The sequence below is a fragment of the Nylanderia fulva genome, unplaced genomic scaffold (assembly GCF_048542155.1).
Source record: "Nylanderia fulva isolate GAGA-0341 unplaced genomic scaffold, ASM4854215v1 Scaffold1, whole genome shotgun sequence".
Lineage (NCBI taxonomy): Eukaryota > Metazoa > Arthropoda > Insecta > Hymenoptera > Formicidae > Nylanderia > Nylanderia fulva.
The window spans coordinates 2,689,453-2,708,119 of record NW_028189192.1 but is presented as its reverse complement, the minus strand read 5'-3'; the positions used below and the strand labels follow the sequence as shown (position 1 = coordinate 2,708,119).

The 18,667-nt window shown below is 38.3% G+C and overlaps 1 protein-coding gene across 11 annotated transcripts in view; it reads right to left on the bottom strand.

The window, feature by feature from the left end:
- The window catches only part of heph (polypyrimidine tract-binding protein 1 heph), a 386,169-nt gene that overhangs the window by 81,566 nt on the left and 285,936 nt on the right, over positions 1-18,667 (bottom strand). For all 11 annotated transcript variants that reach the window (XM_085490344.1, XM_085490352.1, XM_085490358.1 and 8 more), the window contains one exon: positions 10,551-10,700. In XM_085490344.1, the coding sequence (XP_085346470.1) occupies positions 10,551-10,700 (150 nt within the window). The remainder of the gene's footprint in view (positions 1-10,550; positions 10,701-18,667) is intronic.

Here is an 18,667-nt window from a genome sequence, read left to right as displayed (position 1 = left end):
AAATTAGCGTGCTGGGAGTCGAGGGAAAAGTTTTATATTTATTTAATAAACAATTTCCAATTATTGAGACAAATGTAGAATAATGTGAAAAAATCCAGATAAATAGTAAAATTTCCCGACTCTCTCCTGACAATTCCAGATTCATAAAATTCCCTGACAATGCCCGGTTTTCCAGACACTCTAAATATTATAAAAACCTACGATTGTTCTTCACTTGTATTGTGAAGCCTCGAATAATCGTCAACATCTTACAAAATAAAGGCGTACGCGATTTCGTCAAGTGTCCCGTCTACTTCTCCGTTTTTCTCTCCTTTTTTTTACGTCGTTCATGAACGTAAAAAGAGACGCTCTCGTCCGCAATTCCGTGACGAGGCGAGGCCGTCTCACGAGGCGTCTGAAGCGAGCCAACACAGCCCAACCCCTTTTTTCCGCGGAACGAAGCGGAACGGAACGAAGCGCGGCAATGAAACGTGTTTCCAGGGGCCGGTCGTAAAAGTCTTTAACCCGTTTCGAGAGACGTGACCACTCTTTCTCCCCTCTCTCTTTCTCGGAACGTATATACCGTTCACGGCCGAAAGTTTCCCCGAACGTCCGGCTTTCACGACTCGCTTTCCCAAATTCGCGAATAGACGCGGGCCTGAACGGAAGGAATTTCCCTTCGAAAATTTCGCGAAAAAGCGTTCCCCAGTTAGTGCTCGAAAGAGCTTTTCAACGGCAACTTGCGTCACGGGGAGAGGGTAATAGACGATCGTTAAAGGAAGAAATCGTAAAGGGTAGACGTTATAAAAAAGGAAAAAAAAATGCTGTTATAATATCCGCGACATGAATGCGATTTCATCGTTGAAACCGCATCGTCATTAAGCTTGGAGAGCATTAAGCGCACACTTGGCGGGATAATTTCACGTAAGATCCGCGACGTAATCGAATACCGTGACTAACGACGTCCTTTATCGTCTGGTGAATGGACGACACGTGGGTTTTTTTTTTTTTACTCATAATTAAAATTCGTCAACGTCGTATTATCACGTACGACGGCGGCGCGGTCAACGCTGCCGCGTCATTATCCTCGTGATGGACAATTAACGAGAGACGACATCGGCATCTACAAAGAGAGACTCGACTTTGCGAATTGCAGCTTGCAGTAGCAGCAACGCGTATATAAAAAAAAAAAAAAAAGAAAAAAATAGAAAAAAAAGATGCATCGCGAAGCTGGTTATCTCGTCGCGCTATTGCAGTCGCATGTCCGTCGACTTTTGCCAGACCTGGGCCAGGCTAGGTCCGAGGCTTTTTTCACCCGGGTGAGGGTTCAACGTGACGTCCGCCAGCCGTCGTAAACTTTAAAGGATGCTGCACACGTACGCGGGATGAATTTCTATCTCTCGTAACGCGCCGGGAAGAGAAGACCGGTGAGACGTATTAACGAGGAAAAACGAGATTAACGTTTCGCGCAAATTGGATGTTCAGGAAAAATGGCAATCGCGCGCGCGGGCACGCGAATTAATTCGCGATCGCTAACGAAATCACGAGATTAAACGGGAGTTCGATCGCGGCCGCGAAAGATATTCGGCCAATTATTTCGACGCGTAAATCCATCGAAGATACGATGAATGAGCAGGGCATAATCCGCGTAAATGCTAGGATATATACGTGTGATCAAAGTTACAGATGAATAAATAGACTATAAATTGTGATTTTAATATAACTGCATGTATATGTGTCTGTATATAGAGTGTGTATCAAAACCACTAGATATCTTTTTAATAGCAGATCTCTGGAGTCTTCAATTTGAAGTCGATTTTTCCTTAGAGAAAATGTCGAGGAAAATCATCGTTTCTTGAAAATTTCCAACGTCTCATACATTTTTGTATAACTGTGTCTTAAATTCTATTAAAGTAAAATTAAAGCGACTCGTCTTTCTCAATCGCTTTTATAACTCGCAAATTATCAATGTCTCGACATTTTAGAAAAACATCTCCAAATTCACTTTATATACGTTTCTTCAATTTTACAAAAAATCGCTATACAAAAAATATATATTATACATGCAAGAGTGACGAGAAGAGATGGTCGCAAAAGAGATATAAATAATTTTCTGATATAGAAAAAGAGACGGAAGTGGATGGAAAACGTTGTCGCAACCGCGTTTCCTCTGCTCGACGAGCTGAGTGTTCTTCCTATCCGCTCTCTTGCTCCCGAGTCTTATGATATCGTCCCTTCAGCCTTTCCTCTTAGCCCGTAAAATTCCGCGAGATGTACGCATGCTTGCAAAATAGGTACAAGCCGCGCCCTCGAGTCTTCCAGAGAGACATTTCTCTCGTTGCAACTCGTTTTCGAAGAGGTAGGAGATATATATATATATATATTCGACGCAAATTATATATATTATATATGTGCGTATATGTACACGTTACATAAATCAAATGTAAGCCACTAACTGACAGAGTGATATCTTGTCAGTCAGATATGTTATATCTCATCTCTGCGGAATTTACAATGTATAATGCAATTGATGCAAATTATAAATTTTTAATTCACCGTCTTTCTCTTTTTTTTTTTACGCGCAAACGTAACCGGCTATATATATATATCCGTTCAATCTACATTTCGCGTTGAGAATCAAGAACAATTGAATTACTTAGATTTAAAAAGATATGGTTTTTTCTTCCATCCGCGACGTTCTTCCCCGGATTTTCCGGAACTTATTCCTAAGTAGCAGACGACACGGATTCCACCAAAAAGAGAAGGAAAAAAATGAGGAAGAAAATTATATTATTATCGAGACTATTCGTTATGTACACACAAAAAAAAAAAAAGAGAGCGTATCAAAATGTCGTTGACCAACGAAAAAAGTGGATCGAGTTTCGAGGAGACGACGAAGCATATTATTTAAATAAACGAATGCGATACACGCAACGCCGTCGAGGCGAATCGATAGCTCGACCACGCACTCTATGCGTCCACGTGCATTTGCATAATGGAAATTTCATTGCGATCTAAATACTATCGTCGTGACTCGTCGACGATTCGATTACGTTCTCCTTATTTTCCACGCAAGTACGAGAAACTTCGGTCAAGCCCGGAAGATTCAAAAATTTGTTCAAGAAAAAGCCTTCTCGTTCGAGAAACGTGTCCACCAGTTAATTACGCACGCAATTAATCTTAAAAAAAAAAAAAAAAAAAAAAAATATTTAACGAAATCTCGTAGAGAGCACACGAAACCAATCATTTTCGCAAGGACAAAAAGAATCATCGACTAACCGACAAAGAATCGTTAATTGGACTCGCGCGGAGGAACAAAACAGAGTTGTCATCGAGGAAACGAATATGCGGTACAATAATTAGGGGCAAGTATGTCGCACAAAGCGAGAACCAAAGCGGCGACCGACCTCTTTTTTTTATTCCGCATTCCTCTCTCCTTCCTTCCTTCCTTCCTTCCTCCCTTCCTTCCTTCCTTCCTCCTTCCTTCCTTCCTTCTTCCGTTATGTGATCACCGCTTCCGCAATGGCAATGGGCAACGACTGCTACTAGTATATACCGCGGGATCTAACTTTAATTGAATTTAAATTGAATTTAAAATATTAATATCGTCGCCAGTTATTACGTTTGCCCGCTCGCGGCGTTATCGTGCTCGCGGCATTTCGCCCTTTACAGCTATTCCTATCCCCGATATCATCCATCCTCCCTCTGACCCGTTCCCCTCCTTCTCATGTGCCTCTTTTTTTGCAACCGCTTTGAAAGGGCGCGTCATTCAGTCGGCGAATTAATTAGCCAAAAATTGAAAAGTCGCGTTAATCGTGTAAGAGTCTTCCTTCCCGTTCGTTTTTTCGCGTTTCTCTTCTCTATTTTTCTCTTTCTCTCTCTCTCTCTCTCTCTCTCTTAATTAAATTACATACGCGAGATTGTATCTCTGAAAACAGCAGCGCGAATATCTCGCGGATATTTTTCTCGCGCAAGAAACGAGATTCGAGATGAAAGACAAACAGGGAGTTACTCGGACCCGAAAACGGTCGAATGCATTTTTTTACTTTATCATTTATTTATGTTAATTAAATGTAGACCTCGCGTCGTATTTTATAAATATTACCGAGTAAGATTACAAACGAAACATTTATTATAAAGCTCCACTTAGATTATAGTAGGCGTCAGATATATTGTATAGTAAATATATTTTTCTCCAAGTACGGTCAAATTTAACGCGAATGCAACGGAACAAAGGTAACAATAGAGTTCGAGAAATTCAGGCCGAGTGATGAGTTCGCAGTGTTTCGAGGACCACGGTCCAGGATTAAAAGGAGATCCCGGGCTGGGTGCGCCGCGTCACTGAAATCCTAGGAGGTTCCGGTATAACAAACGCCAACACTCTCGTATTTGGATACCCTGTAACCAGGGCCTGTACGTTGCTTTTGTAGATCGAACACCGGCGCGAAAGTCGAAGAGGCCGCCCTAAGGGCGGAAACCGAGCAAACACAGAGACGCGCCGACGACGAACGGAGAGAGAAATCGGCCGGACAGCGCTCTCGAGGATTAAACAAAGCGCGGCAGAAATACATTTCTAATGCCGGAGGGATAGTTGATCGATAGCTGTTTTCTTTTTTCTCCCCCTTCGAGAGCCGCGCCCTACGCCGGATATCCGACGCGGAGAGGCGCGGCCCCCGCGCGGATATACTCCGTCTCCGTTAATTAAAATGGAGAGAAAAACAGAGAAATCGCAAACACACTCGTCGAACGTGTCTGACTGACTGATATTTGCGCGAAGCTGAAGCCCGACGGCTGGATTTTTGGCGGAAAAGCTCTTTAATAATGGATTCAAAAGCGTGGGAAAAACCGCGGACGCGACAGAAAGAAAAATTCGCGTTGCTCGATATCGACCGAACTGGATTATTTCTCCACGATCTGATAATGCATATCACTCAATAGTATATTGTGTATCAAGTGCGCAAAGTTGACAATTGGTCACGAGTGAACAATTGTGCGGAAATAGCCGCGTTCAAAGTCATTGTCCACGGCTAAAACCGTGGGCAATGTATTGCCCACGGCTTTAGCCGTGAGCAATGACTTTGAACGCGGCTCAGCCGTAGGCAATAGCTTATTGAATGCGGCTTATTCACTCACCGCGTCGCCGTTAGATAGCGGCGTGGGAAATTGGCCGCTTTCCGCACAGAAAACACGCACACAAAGTGCCATTTTGCCTGCACGTGTAATACAAAATATATATGCTATGTTTATATATTATATGTAAAAACATATTTATTATTAATATTTAAAATATATATTGCATAATTGATATATGACGGATCTTTAAAGTGCAAGTTAATAGCAAAGGCGATAGGTTTCCGCGAACGATCTGACGTTTATTCTTTCGTCGGATTGAAAGCCCGAGGAAAATTTCATCGCGTCGGACAACGCGGAGGAACCGCAAGCGAGAGAAGGAGGGCCGCAACGGAGCGAGAGAGTTTGCGGGATCGGACAAAGAGCCCGTTCCGGTAACCAACTTAACCGGAAACTTCGAATCAAAGCAAACACGGAGAAAGTGCCCGCGGGGGTCAGCCTGGGTCGGGACCGGGCCGGACTGGTTCATCGTGAAACTCGATTTACTACCGCGGCGTAATGCAACGTGCCCTTTCCCGCCCTTCGTCCTCGTCTGTTTGCGTGTAATTGGGAAGCTTAAGCCCCGGTGTACGATAATAATGCGAGTTTCCCCACCTGATCGAGTTACTTCGGAATTGTCTTGGCCGCCGCGGGCTAACGCGTCGCCCAGAATTGTCGAGGGGGTTGGATGGAGGATGCGAGTTCCATGATTTCTGCACGCGGGTGGCTACGAAACGGTTTCTCCGATTTGCTGTAATTCCGGCCGGGAAAACCTCCTCTCACCTGTGGCTAATGCATACATTGCAGCGAACCACGCTGTCCATGATTCACTGTTTATTATCATTGCAATATTCTCGTTTATTATGACGACAAATTGCATTATTATCGCGTTTCATCGTTCGCCAAATCAAATTCAATCTCATCTTATGGATTCTCGGGAAAATATGCGATTCGGATCAAATAGCAGTTTTATTTTTTCCATATATATTTTCGTTTCCTTTGTGAGATAATTCGCACAAGCGATTCAACGTATAAAGATATACAATTTCATGTGCAGCATGCTGCCGCAGCAATTTGTTGCTATTGGTGAAGTTCAATTGAACGAACAGCAAAAGCAGCAAAGCAGAAACATACGCAACTAGTTGATTCTAATTATTATTACTATTATTATTATATTTGTTAAATAATGGATTTTCAAAATAAAATAGATTATTATGAGAATATAAAAACAAGAATCGTAATTTTAGCCTTGAAATAATAAGAGAACAAAGAAATATGCTCTAATACTCTAATAAATTTGGATCACGTGTGATTTGCTGCTGCTGCAGCATGGATGACCGGAAGTATATCGAACAAAGATTTCATGCGCGGAAACGACGAAAATGACATCGTCATGATCGAAAATCGAACCTCGATAAAAAAAACCGGCGCTCTCTTTCGTGCGGATTTGGAAAAAATCAGCGGGCTTGGCTTTCGGCGTATCGCCGAAGCTTTGCTGACGCGATCCCGAACGAGATTATGCGAATGCGTTTATAATGCTTCTCCCTCTTTCGCCCTTCCGACTCTAATATGTGCGTAACGCACAACAGGTATGATAATGCAAAGCCGTGCCGTGTGCACGCCGTCGTTTATATAGCCGGACAGGGATTAAAGTAATGCATCGATGCACCGGTTCGCCGCATTGAGCCAAATGAGAAGATTTAATCCCCCTCGTGCAAATTACATACACATTAGTGACGCTCACAGGATCCTCACAGGCAGAGAATCCTATCTTTGAATCATCATTCGCAGCGCGAGTACAAAATTATTTCCTCCTCATTGTTTGTCGCGTGATATTTTATCTGACGCGGTAAAAACGGAGTAAAAAAGAGGTATAAAAGTAGTTATTTGTGTAAAAAATGGTAACGTTAACGTTGTTCATTTAATACGACAGACAGGAAAAGGGAGAGTAATTTTTTGCACTTCGCGTGAATATATTCGATATGGTAATCCCATTTTTGCTGAGGTCGGCCACGAAATATGGATATTCTCGCGGAATTAAGGCACAAGTCTCGTCTAACGTAATGACGTTGAGCAAATATTCCTTTGAAGGAGTTCTGTGTCTGTTTATAGTCATTTAATGGATTCCAAATAGGACGCTTCGCCTATTGCGTATCTCGTCCAGAGTGCAACGTCGCAATTAACCACGCTGATTAGGCAATGCGCTTTGAAGCGACAAGCACACGATGAAAGGTTCATACACTCTCCCACATAATATCGTTGATTTTATACCCAAAGGATTCAAATTTCTCGAAATGCAATCGAAATAGCGGGAAACGCTAATATGATAAGATTATGTTGCAATATAATTAGCGGAATAAGATTTCACTTGTTTTATACTTATATATAATTTATATATCTGCATTATGAATTTTTTTCCGATATGTATATATATTTGGAGAAGTTTATTCTTTAAAAATATAAAATACTACTAAAGCCAATTGAAAGTTTAATTCAACAAATTCAGAACGTCCGTTTCAATGGGTATAAAAAAATTTATATTATATTAAGTCCGAATCAGAAAGGAGATTGTATAAAAATATATTAAAATAAAGTTTCGCACGCCAGCTACTTCGTTAATAAATACGGTTCAACAATTACTTTGAAGCAAGATTAGAAGTGGCAATCATTCGTCGACGTAACGAGTTAACTTTTAACTAAAATGATGCAGCAACTTACTTAGCGAGAGAGATCGGACGAAGAATATGATCGGAATCAGGAATAGAGGAGGATAGTTTAAGGGAACGTAGGGCGTAGAGACTAAAACGAGCCGTGGGAGAATTCAAAACCGAAGCGCGGCCATCAAATACGCATTCGGGGGGATTTACAAGTTATTCAAATATTCCCCACCCGCGGTAAGCTACGATGAATACTCGGTATTCCAATTTAATCCCCTTCGAAACCCGTCCGCCCTCAAATCACATCCTCGTAGCCGAACCTCCCCCCCCCTCCCAACCCTCTCCTCATTTTCCCACCCCGTCATTCAGACGATTCGCCATTAATTCATTCGGTCGCATCGGAAAAATTGTCGAGCTCGGAGAAAAAATGTCGGTACGAAAAAAATAGTCCGAAATAACTTGCGGTAAAGCGGATTTCTGTCGGCACGCCGACAATAAACTCGGACAAAATTATTGGTCGGACCGATGTAAAAAAATATATATGTATATATATATATATATATATATATATATATATTGAAATATATATTAAAAAATGAGATTTAAAAATACATTATAATTAAATTTTATATCATATTTAAATGTAATTATTTAGCAGTAAAATCAATAAAATATTCCACAAATTTTGCTTGATATTTGCTAGACGTGCTCGTGTGTTCAAATTAAACAGACCCTTTTTTCTCTATGTACAAATGCTTTGCTTTATGATATTTTTTTTATTCGCATAACGATGAAATATTAAAACAGTACGTGTACTTGAGCTGTATTTAAATATACGTTATTTTAAAACATAGTTATTAATTTTTGACGTATTTTGTAAAAATACGCGAATCTGAATAGCGCATTTTAAAAGCGCGACGCGAATATGCGAAGCTTTGTTGTGTTACCACTACCGCAGGCTATGCACATTATTCGAAATGTGGAACACAACGTATGCACAGCTGGCCTATTTTTGCAATCTGTACATACATTGCCGAGAATAATCATTGCTAGAGAAAGTCGCGGGATTGTGTAGAAATATTGCGGGGATGCGTTGAGCGTGCGTTACAGTTGGTCGTTCTTGTGCAAAAATCCTGTGTTTAAAGGACAGAAACGGCATGGAATGCGGAAAACAGGAATGCAGAAGGGATTATTTATTTGACAGAGAAGCGACATTTAATCGAAAGATTTTCCGAGATAAAAATTGTCTTAAAATTCTTTAAAAAATTTCATGTTTCAACAAACATATGTATACAAATATATTACAAACGAATCGTCGCCTACGTCATTGTTCGGCAGGGCAGAAAGTATGCTTGTATCCCTGTTCGCGATAACGTCGCAATATCCACGTACTTTGCATAAAAATATTCATGTAAAAGTGCAGATAACACACAACGAATTATCTGAATGTATTTGTAAGACCACTTACCGCATTTATCGCGGTTGCATCTCGCATACGGGCGCAAAGTCACGATACGGACGCTGCTGTTATATTTGAATACGCGATCGTTACCGACAACGCGTACATCGCAAAACCACGCAGAGCTTTATGAAGCGAACGTTTAAACCTCCTGGCGAGCATTGTCGCACGTGCGAGCGCGGAATTAATGTCGTCAAAGCGAATTGATATTTTGATCACGCAGGCCGCGGAACGGCGCCCGGGTAAACGTAATTTCGTTTGCGCCTAATTGAGCGTACACCGATCGAGAGATCGCGGATAGATCGATTAATATCGCAGTTCGTAAAACTAACTCGATCCGATACCGGACAGTTAAAATTGCACCGAATTTGCCGCGCTCCGTCAATCTTTCATCCGACAATAATACGTGCAAGAAACGTTAAAGTTGATACAAAGCAGATCGTCACAATTGAAATGTCAAAGTTACGCCGAAAGTGTCATTTATTTTCTCTATGTAATAAAAGATTTTTTTTTTATATATGAAGAGAAGAGCTTTTAAAGATATTTATATTAATTTAAAAAATAATAATAATATATGCGAGAATCAGATATTTGGAATTCACGGAAATACGGTATGAGAGAAAGATTTCGTTTTCAAGACCTTACACTCGAGGTGAGCGAGAGTCCATAAGTGCGTTTAAGCGCCGCATCTATACACGGATTACACGAGAGAACGGGACGAGTGCTCTGCTCTTTAACGTTGCTCGATAGACCGAGACTGGAACTCGATAGACCAGCCCTCTCTCTATCTCGTCGTACGAAATAATAGTTCGGTGATGCGCGTAGCGTCACGAACGAGCGTTGAAAGACCAAGCTACCGGGAGATATAGGTATAGGTGGATCGAAACCCCCAGGAGGGTGGACATTGGTCCTCTGACCAACGTTTACGATGATAATATCACGGGGTCACATTTTCATTGGCGTACGCTTTTGTCGGATAATAACGGATAATAATGCTTAAACGGACGATCGTCGATTCAATTCGATTGTCTCCGCTATTGTGACGGCCGCGAAGTGCGTCATGCATGCGACACTCTCATTTCTATCCTATACGTGACGACCAGAAGCAATACGCGAGAACACGGCGCCATTCACGTGCCGAGATATTAATAGTTCGCGATCGAATTACAATAGTTGTAATTATAGAATTGCAAATATAATTCCGCGAATGAAATGTTTTCTTATTCGACAATCCGCTGTCAATTGTTTGTCCTACACCGCTATTTGCGGCAATGTATATAGGCATCATATCATTTCATAAAAACATATGTAGCAATTATACACTCGCGTAATTAATTTAGACTTACTTGATTCTTGCCCTTGAGAACGAGGACATTGGTGACGCGGCCGAAGGGCAGACCCAGGTGGATGATTTCTGTCTCTGACACCTCATTAGGTATGTTCCTAATATGAATGACTCTGGAAGGTTTGCCGCTGTGACTCTTGTCGAGCTTAACCTGGAACAAAAAGAATGAATCCCTCGTGAGTCGTCGGATAAGGCGAGCTGAGAACTTAATGTCTAAGCTTTCCATAAATATATATAGCCCGTATAAATAAGGAGAAAAAAATACAAATAGTGTCATAAATTAAAAAAATGTTAGAATCGTATAATATCTAAAAAAAAAAACTAATTATGAATCTGATTCAACATGTAATACGGTCTAGCAAACTCAAATATAGCTGTGACATACAAAATTATCAACAGAGAATTATCAACTGATCATTCTCTAAAAGCTCTTTGTATTATATTCTTACCATAGACATTTCAAATGAAGATAAATACATCATCATTTAAAGATTTATTTAAATAAATTATTTTTGAAAATTTTATTTTCTGAGAATACTGGATTTTAAATAAATAGGAAATATTTATTTTAAATGTAAATAATTAAAATTATTTATTAATATATTCTAAAAAGTTATATTAAAATTATATTTAAATTTGAAACGTTTAAAAATTTTCAAATTTGCATTGATTTAAAATTGCATTTTAAATGTTACATAGAAAAGAGAAAAGCAATCACTTTCGCATTTATTTAAAAAAATAAGTACGTTTAAATGTTTAAAACATAAATTATTTAATGCTAATTTACGAAAACAACTTGAATAATTATTGTATATATATATATATATATATAAAATATAAAATATTTCATAAAATACAAACGGATTTAAGAGAGTAAGCCGTAATATGAAAATAAATAGAACAAGTACAAATTCAACGTAATATTTTTTTAGATATTTTATGCTCGCGTATAATAAAAAAAAATAATTATTTTAATCGAGATTAGCCGCAAAATTTCTCTAACGCAAAATATATATATAAAATATTTATTTTGGATTGGTAAAATCAACTATCATAAATATTTCAGATATAGAATTATGATTAACAGAATATATTAATTATAATTTATGCAAATGTGCATATTATTATTATATGAACCTAAATATATATTGTTAAATTAACCTATTTGTAACAAATGTAGAAAAATAATTATGTATATTTTTAATTCTATTTCAAATACGATTATATATCGATTATACGCCCATAGAATTAATTCGCAAGTAGTAGAACAAGACAACTGGCCCGACGAAATTTTCGGTCGATCGTTTTTTTTTTGCGAAAAAGGAAGAGAGATTTTATTGAATTCTCAGCCGCTTATATTATTCCATATGCGATGGGGCAAAAGTCGAAGAACGCGCGCATCTAAGATATACGTATATATATCCTCGATTCTTGTGTATGCGCATATATATATAGACATATATATACATACATATATATATATATATATACACATATATACTTAAGTCGAAACTCTCGTGCCGCCGGGGGCGGAGTTTTCAATCACGTCTCTATCTAGTCGAACTCACAGTCGAGAACCCGAGCGCGTCTTCCTTTCCCTCGCTTCCGGAAAGAACCCCCGAAACCCCATCTCTATGTCGGCTTCGCCGTTGAGGTTTTCCCTGTCTTTTTTTCCTCACCGTTCCGAGGCTCTCTTAGGAACGTCGCTGAGGTTTAGTCGGGCTTAACTGATCGGAAAACGCGCTTCTTACTGGGTTAAGGAAGATGGATATTTCAGAGGCGTTCCATCCTTAATCCTCTCCCCCAGCCTCTTTCACGTTCCGTGGAACGAAGTTCGAAAGAACGACAGATATTTTTATTTGAGCGTCATTTGAGTGTCAATCGATACACAGCGACACGGACGAAGTACGAGAGAGATGGATAATTAAAAACGCTCCGGATTATGAGTTATTAGCGGATAATTGATTTAATTAATCGGTTAATTAATTAATCGCATAAATGAGTTTACAGGACGGTGGAAAATATATAAATATATAACGATAAAATATATATATATTATAAATGAGAATCAAATCAATTTTCAAAATACATGTGGAATAATATTATATGTATAATGTAGTAGAAATATAAAACGTAAATGGAAAAACAATGAATATTATTTTTTCTGGAATATATCAATCTATTAATAGAAGCTATTGCGAATTCTCGACGTATGTGTCCCAAAATTACTGGATATCCTTTAACCGGATTTTCTGATCAATTTATGAGCACGATTATTCCTTACCGATAAAATTTTTTTGGTGTATATATATATATCTTTATAACTACGCTTTAAATTAAAATTCTATTAAAGTAAATCCTATCTGAAATTAATTGAAGAAAGTATAGTTTAATTAATCTTTTAGAGTTTAGTTTGCGAAAAGTTTTTTTAACGTTTATAACTCTATAAGGAAAAATCCAAGTTGATCAGAGAATGTACTTTTAAATAGGATATCCGGTGGTTTCGTATGAAACACATTTGTCTCAACGTGACGGGAGTATCAAGTGAAAGTTAAACGGTTTATCTTCTCCTTCATAAATACCGGGAGATGGCCGGCATTAATTAACTCGAGGTATAAGAGGAAGATCTCCTCGACTGTCCGCGTGAATGAATTAAAAATCAACTCTCGCCGACGTCCCTTTATGTCCACCTCAATTTTCCCGGCGTGACGTGACGCGGCCACGCCGTCGCGGTTTAATCTCGCTTGTACGAACTGCCACGACAGCGACAACGACGACGACTACAACAATGAAATCGGATTATAAACGAGTTGGCGTGCCGTAATAAGACGGATTCCATGACGAAGCGATAAAGCGTTTCTAGCTCAACAGGTCAAAGTCGCGGCGCAGTAGCACGACTTCTCTTTTAAATGTTCAAACAAACATGATAAAAAGAAAGAGGGATTATATGAAATTTCTGTCCTAATCTTATGTCTTATATCTGAATTTATCATTGATTGGTATTTCAGATCTTATGTACAATAAATAAAAAAAATTAATCGGAAAAATTTAACAAACCCTATTCCTTGAGTTTTTGCAATAATTTTTTAATTTTCTCCGCTGATCTATTCTTGACATATTCTTGAAACAAAGAAATAAAAGAGAATAATGGAACGCGAGTCTACCAAAATTCTAACAAAATGAATTAAGTTAAAGTTAAAACATCATTATACAATAGATGTCAGTAACATTTTTTGAAATTATACAAGTCAATTAATTGAAAAATGCGAAACATTTAATTGACTTGTATAATTTCAAAAAATGTTACTGACAACCATTGTATAATGATGTTTTAATAACTTGAACTTAATGCATTTTGTTTCACTTGAGAAGAACCACAATCACATGGTCGAAACGTCGTGAAGCTATGAATAAAATATTCACTCACTAGTTTGGTCGATTATTTTTACAACTCCTATTTAAATATTAGTGACTATTATTAATAATTGGGAATTTATTAAAATTCGAAATGTTTCTGTATTTTTTATATTATTTTTATCTTCACGGTTATAAGAGATATAACAAAAAGGGCAACGAGTCACGGTGAGAATGCATTAACCGCACATGTCGGAGATATCGATCCTAAACGCGAAACGAGACGCTTCACCAGTGGCGACGCGAAGAATTCCATGGAAAGGTCCAGGAGAGGGTACGACACAAGTGGATGTCGATCCCGGAAGAAGGACGGTTAATTGCTCGGTGTTTCTTCGCCGCGCGCGAAGGAACGCGCCGCGCTAACAAGATTCGCTTCGAGTGGCCGTTCATTCACCGTCGAGAACCACCACCGTCTCACTTCGCTTCGAGTCCAGACGGCGTGTTTCCGGGTTCTCCACTTTCAACGTATATAGAATAGGAACTCCGGCGCAGACTCTCAACTCTTCAACCCCTTCTTACAAGTTCAGCTGCGATCGAGAACATCACTTTGGAGCGAAACTTGAGTCACCAGTTGCTAAGTCCGCGATCCAAAGCGACGATATTTAAAAACAACATCTAAATTGCTTACTTATTAATTACATAAATTACTTTAATTATTTTTGTGTATATTGAGCGATAAGAGAATTGAGTTACTCTTCGCTTCTAGTTCCAAAGCGCGTCCTCGATCTCGGACAGGTCTCGTCGATCGATTTTCTTCACCGTAGTCGATAATTGGATATAATGAAGGCAATTTGTGGAAAATCGCTCTTAGGAAATGGGCCACGCGAGTCTCGTGCGTCATAACGACCGGTGACGCCAAAAGTCGAATACGATCCCGCGATTTGATTTATCGGTAAATGCGCCATTGCATAATCGCTATAGCGTGATTTGTTGTCTGTTTATGAGGTCATATTTCCCTACATTACGCATACCTAACACTATCATTATGGATGTATCTAATAAAAATTCCCCATGACAATTTTGACGAAAGAAAAATAGGGAAAAGAATATTAATTAAACGTCTTTCGTATAAAGAAAATAATTAAAAAATGTCCAGCTTTTAATAATATTAGTAATATTATTTTTTTTTTCATTTTATTTAAATGATAAATTCATTTTTTCAGCATGATATAAAAATCAGAAACATTTGTATCCTTCGAATAACAATTACGACACCGTGATTTCATAATCATCCCAGTGTCTTCTACGCGGCTTTTAATAAAGTTTTATACGAGATACGTATCCAAAATGTCGTAAAACAGAAAACCGCAGTAATTGTAAATTCGTCGTGGCATATCACACGCAGTTACATCCGTAGCGCCGTGTTATTTCGATGTAAAGCGCCGGTAGTAAGTCTTACGCGAACGATAAACACGTGACTCTCGTAACTCTCGTCCCTGCGTATTCTATAAACGTCGAAAGGTAAGCGTGTAAAAGTGAAGTTAACAGACCGATAACCTTTACGGCGTCGCCGCCGTTAAGCGACGCCTTAAAAGTATCTGTAAATGAGAGCAACTCACCTGTAACGGATGCTGCCTATTACGCAGTCATGACGATCGTTAAGCACGGTAGTTTACGGAAAACGTCGAATGGACGCCTCGATCTCTCGCGAGTACCGTTAATTCGTATCTCTTGACGTCAATATTTCCATGATAACAAATGATTCATCGAATCCACAAGTAATATAATCATTACGGAATGCGAGGATGTCTTAATATTAAAAAAAAACCCGAAATTTTCCGAAGGGTAAACTAAATTATTTTATTATTATATAAAATATATAATAAATATTATTTTTTTATATTATTCTTTTGTCTAAAAAAAAAATATTCATGAAAATATTTTATGGAAATTAATGATACACACGACGAGAGAGAAATAAAATGGATGAATATATCGTGATGTTATTACATTGTGAGTGTGTATAATGAAATCTCATATTACTAAATGAATTCTCGTAATTCGAGCGTTATTAACAATATAAAATAATTATTATATATTTTTTCATAAACCGTAATTTTTTATAAAAAATTAAAATTTTTATTATGTTTAACTTAAAATATGTTTTATAAAATCGACTAAAAATAAAATTAAATAAATACATCCTCGTAACCGTTATGATCAAATAAAAAAAATATATTTTATGTTATATATATTGTATGCAATACATTATATTCGATAATAAAACGAACAATAAATATGCAAAAATGTATTGCGACGCTGATTCACACACTCTATGCTTATGTTACAAGCTTATATTACGCACATAATATAGAGAACTTTAGTAAACTTTGCAGTCAATAAATATATATGTATAATGCAACCTGCACAATATAGTCACATATGAGGTCAACCGCTTGCACAAGTTTGTTAAGCTTTATCTCAAGGTTACAACAGCCGTACGTCACACTACTTACATATTATTTACTATGTTTATATGGCGCCATACGTTATTGTATTAATAATTCGCGTACACTCTGTACTCTGCAAGTACATAAGATAAATGACGCATTAAGTCTCAATTATTTGCACGTACTTGCGACTACAATAAAAATGCATTTGCGATAAAGTAATCTAAAGACTGGTGATGCTAAAAAATACAAATCGGTATATCGAGCACACTTGTTTGAAGATAAAACAGAAAAAATAGAGATATAAGACGATTCTTTTTACTTTGTGAACAATTCCGTGATTCAAAAAGAAATACATATATAAATATTTGACCGATTTTTATTAAAATTTTATATCGCTCTCGAAGAGTACATTAATCATCAAGGATCATATTACGGATATTCGGTATAAGAATGCGATCAAATGGCGTAGGATAAAAGGGGAGGTAGGGAAAAACGTGATTTAGATCCCGTAACAGACGGTTGAATGCATTCGCCTCATTTGTTCGCCCTCGAGGCATTTCCCAAAATGAGAGAAAATCAAGAAGAAAAGCACACGCACGTTGTTCCTTGCTTTTGCACGAAGATAAATGTTACGCAATAGTCGCGTACCCTTTAACCTCTGCCCTCGGTCAATCGTAATTTATAAAAATGGGAAGGTCCGAGCAAGATCAATGACAATTTCGAATTCGAAATAATCTTTTGAGATCGAATGATCATAAACGTTTTTCTTTTTCTCTCTTCTATTTTAAATTTCTTTTTTTTAACATGTAAAATTATTTCCGTTATAAAAATGTTAGACACATATATTGATATATTACAATATATTTTGCGAGCAAACTATTGCAGAATATTTCTCCATTGTATGTGAATCTCGTGTTATTTCAAGAGAAACATTGTTGTTGCGTGTGTCGACAATTTCCTTGTTTAAATAAATATACATAGTTTATATCTCCCGCGTCACAGTGTTCAAGATAAAATGCAAAAACTATTATTGAAAAACACGACTCGTCTGGCATATCAGGGAGCAAAAATAGCAAAAGAGAGAGAGAGACAAGTTCATGTCTAATTGTTTCCGGCGATGAAAAGTTTAACTAAATATTAAACAAACATTCATGAAAAAGAGAATGTCAAAGTAATGTCAAGTGCAGATATCTCGAAGTTGGCAAGCAATTCATCAAAATCATCTCGACATTACGCGGGATTCAAACAATCCCACGTGCCCATCATGCCTTGCGATCGACGCCATGTTGTTCAAGCGCGAAATATCGAAGATAGTCGTGGACGGAATAAAATGCGACGAAAGAACAATTTGCGCGTAAAATACAAGAGAAGGATAAACTTACGCCGAGGAAGTCCACGTACATTCTCAGGTGAGAGCCTTTCCTGTCCCACGTTTCGTGCTTGAGGCTGCTGCGCATGCCTATGGATCCCCCGAGCGCCAGCAGGTGGTGAGACTCGCGATAAACGTCAAACGAAGTACGCGGTGCCGGCTGCTCGACGACACCGATGTCGCGACCCACCTCCGCCATTTCGACACTCCCGACCACGAGATTCTCATTAATAAACCGAAACATAACCAATCTGGTAGCTATCGTCACCGTTGACGCGACGCGCCGCGTCCGCCACGCGCGAACTAGTCTACGGAACAACGTGTTGCGGCGCGGCCCGGTCGATGTCACATTGGCGCTCGGCCGACTCCGTCGCGACTCGGCAAACTTCGGCTCGCGGCGGCGCGCGTCAGTAACAAGATGTGAATTGGCGGTCATTAGTGAATGTCGAATGTAATTGTGCCAGATTTAGTGTTTTTAACGCAAAAAGTGCTATCAGCCGATGAATCAACGAGAATATTGAAGGAGAAAGAATGTAAGTTTCACACAATTGCAATATTTCGGAAAAATCCGAATATTTTTGCTTTCATATGTTAATTTAGACATGTACCGTGGTTTGTAATTTTATTCGTGATTCTCTTGAATAGCAATCATCTTTTGATTGTATATATATGAACTAGTATTAGTTATTTTATCAAGTAATGAAAGAAAGGAATGTGTGATCGGTGCGTCGATTACATATATTCGATGTGTCGATTTTGTTATTTATACAATTTATAGCCTCTAAAGGAGGTACAATTAGATTCAATACTACATATTTACCATTCAGTTGGCTAAACTGTGTAGAAGCTACCGAACAGCGGTAATTTTAAAACTTTTAAATTAAATTACATTTTTTTAGAATTGCTTAAGAATTATATAAATTTCATCTTCAAGCTGTTTAA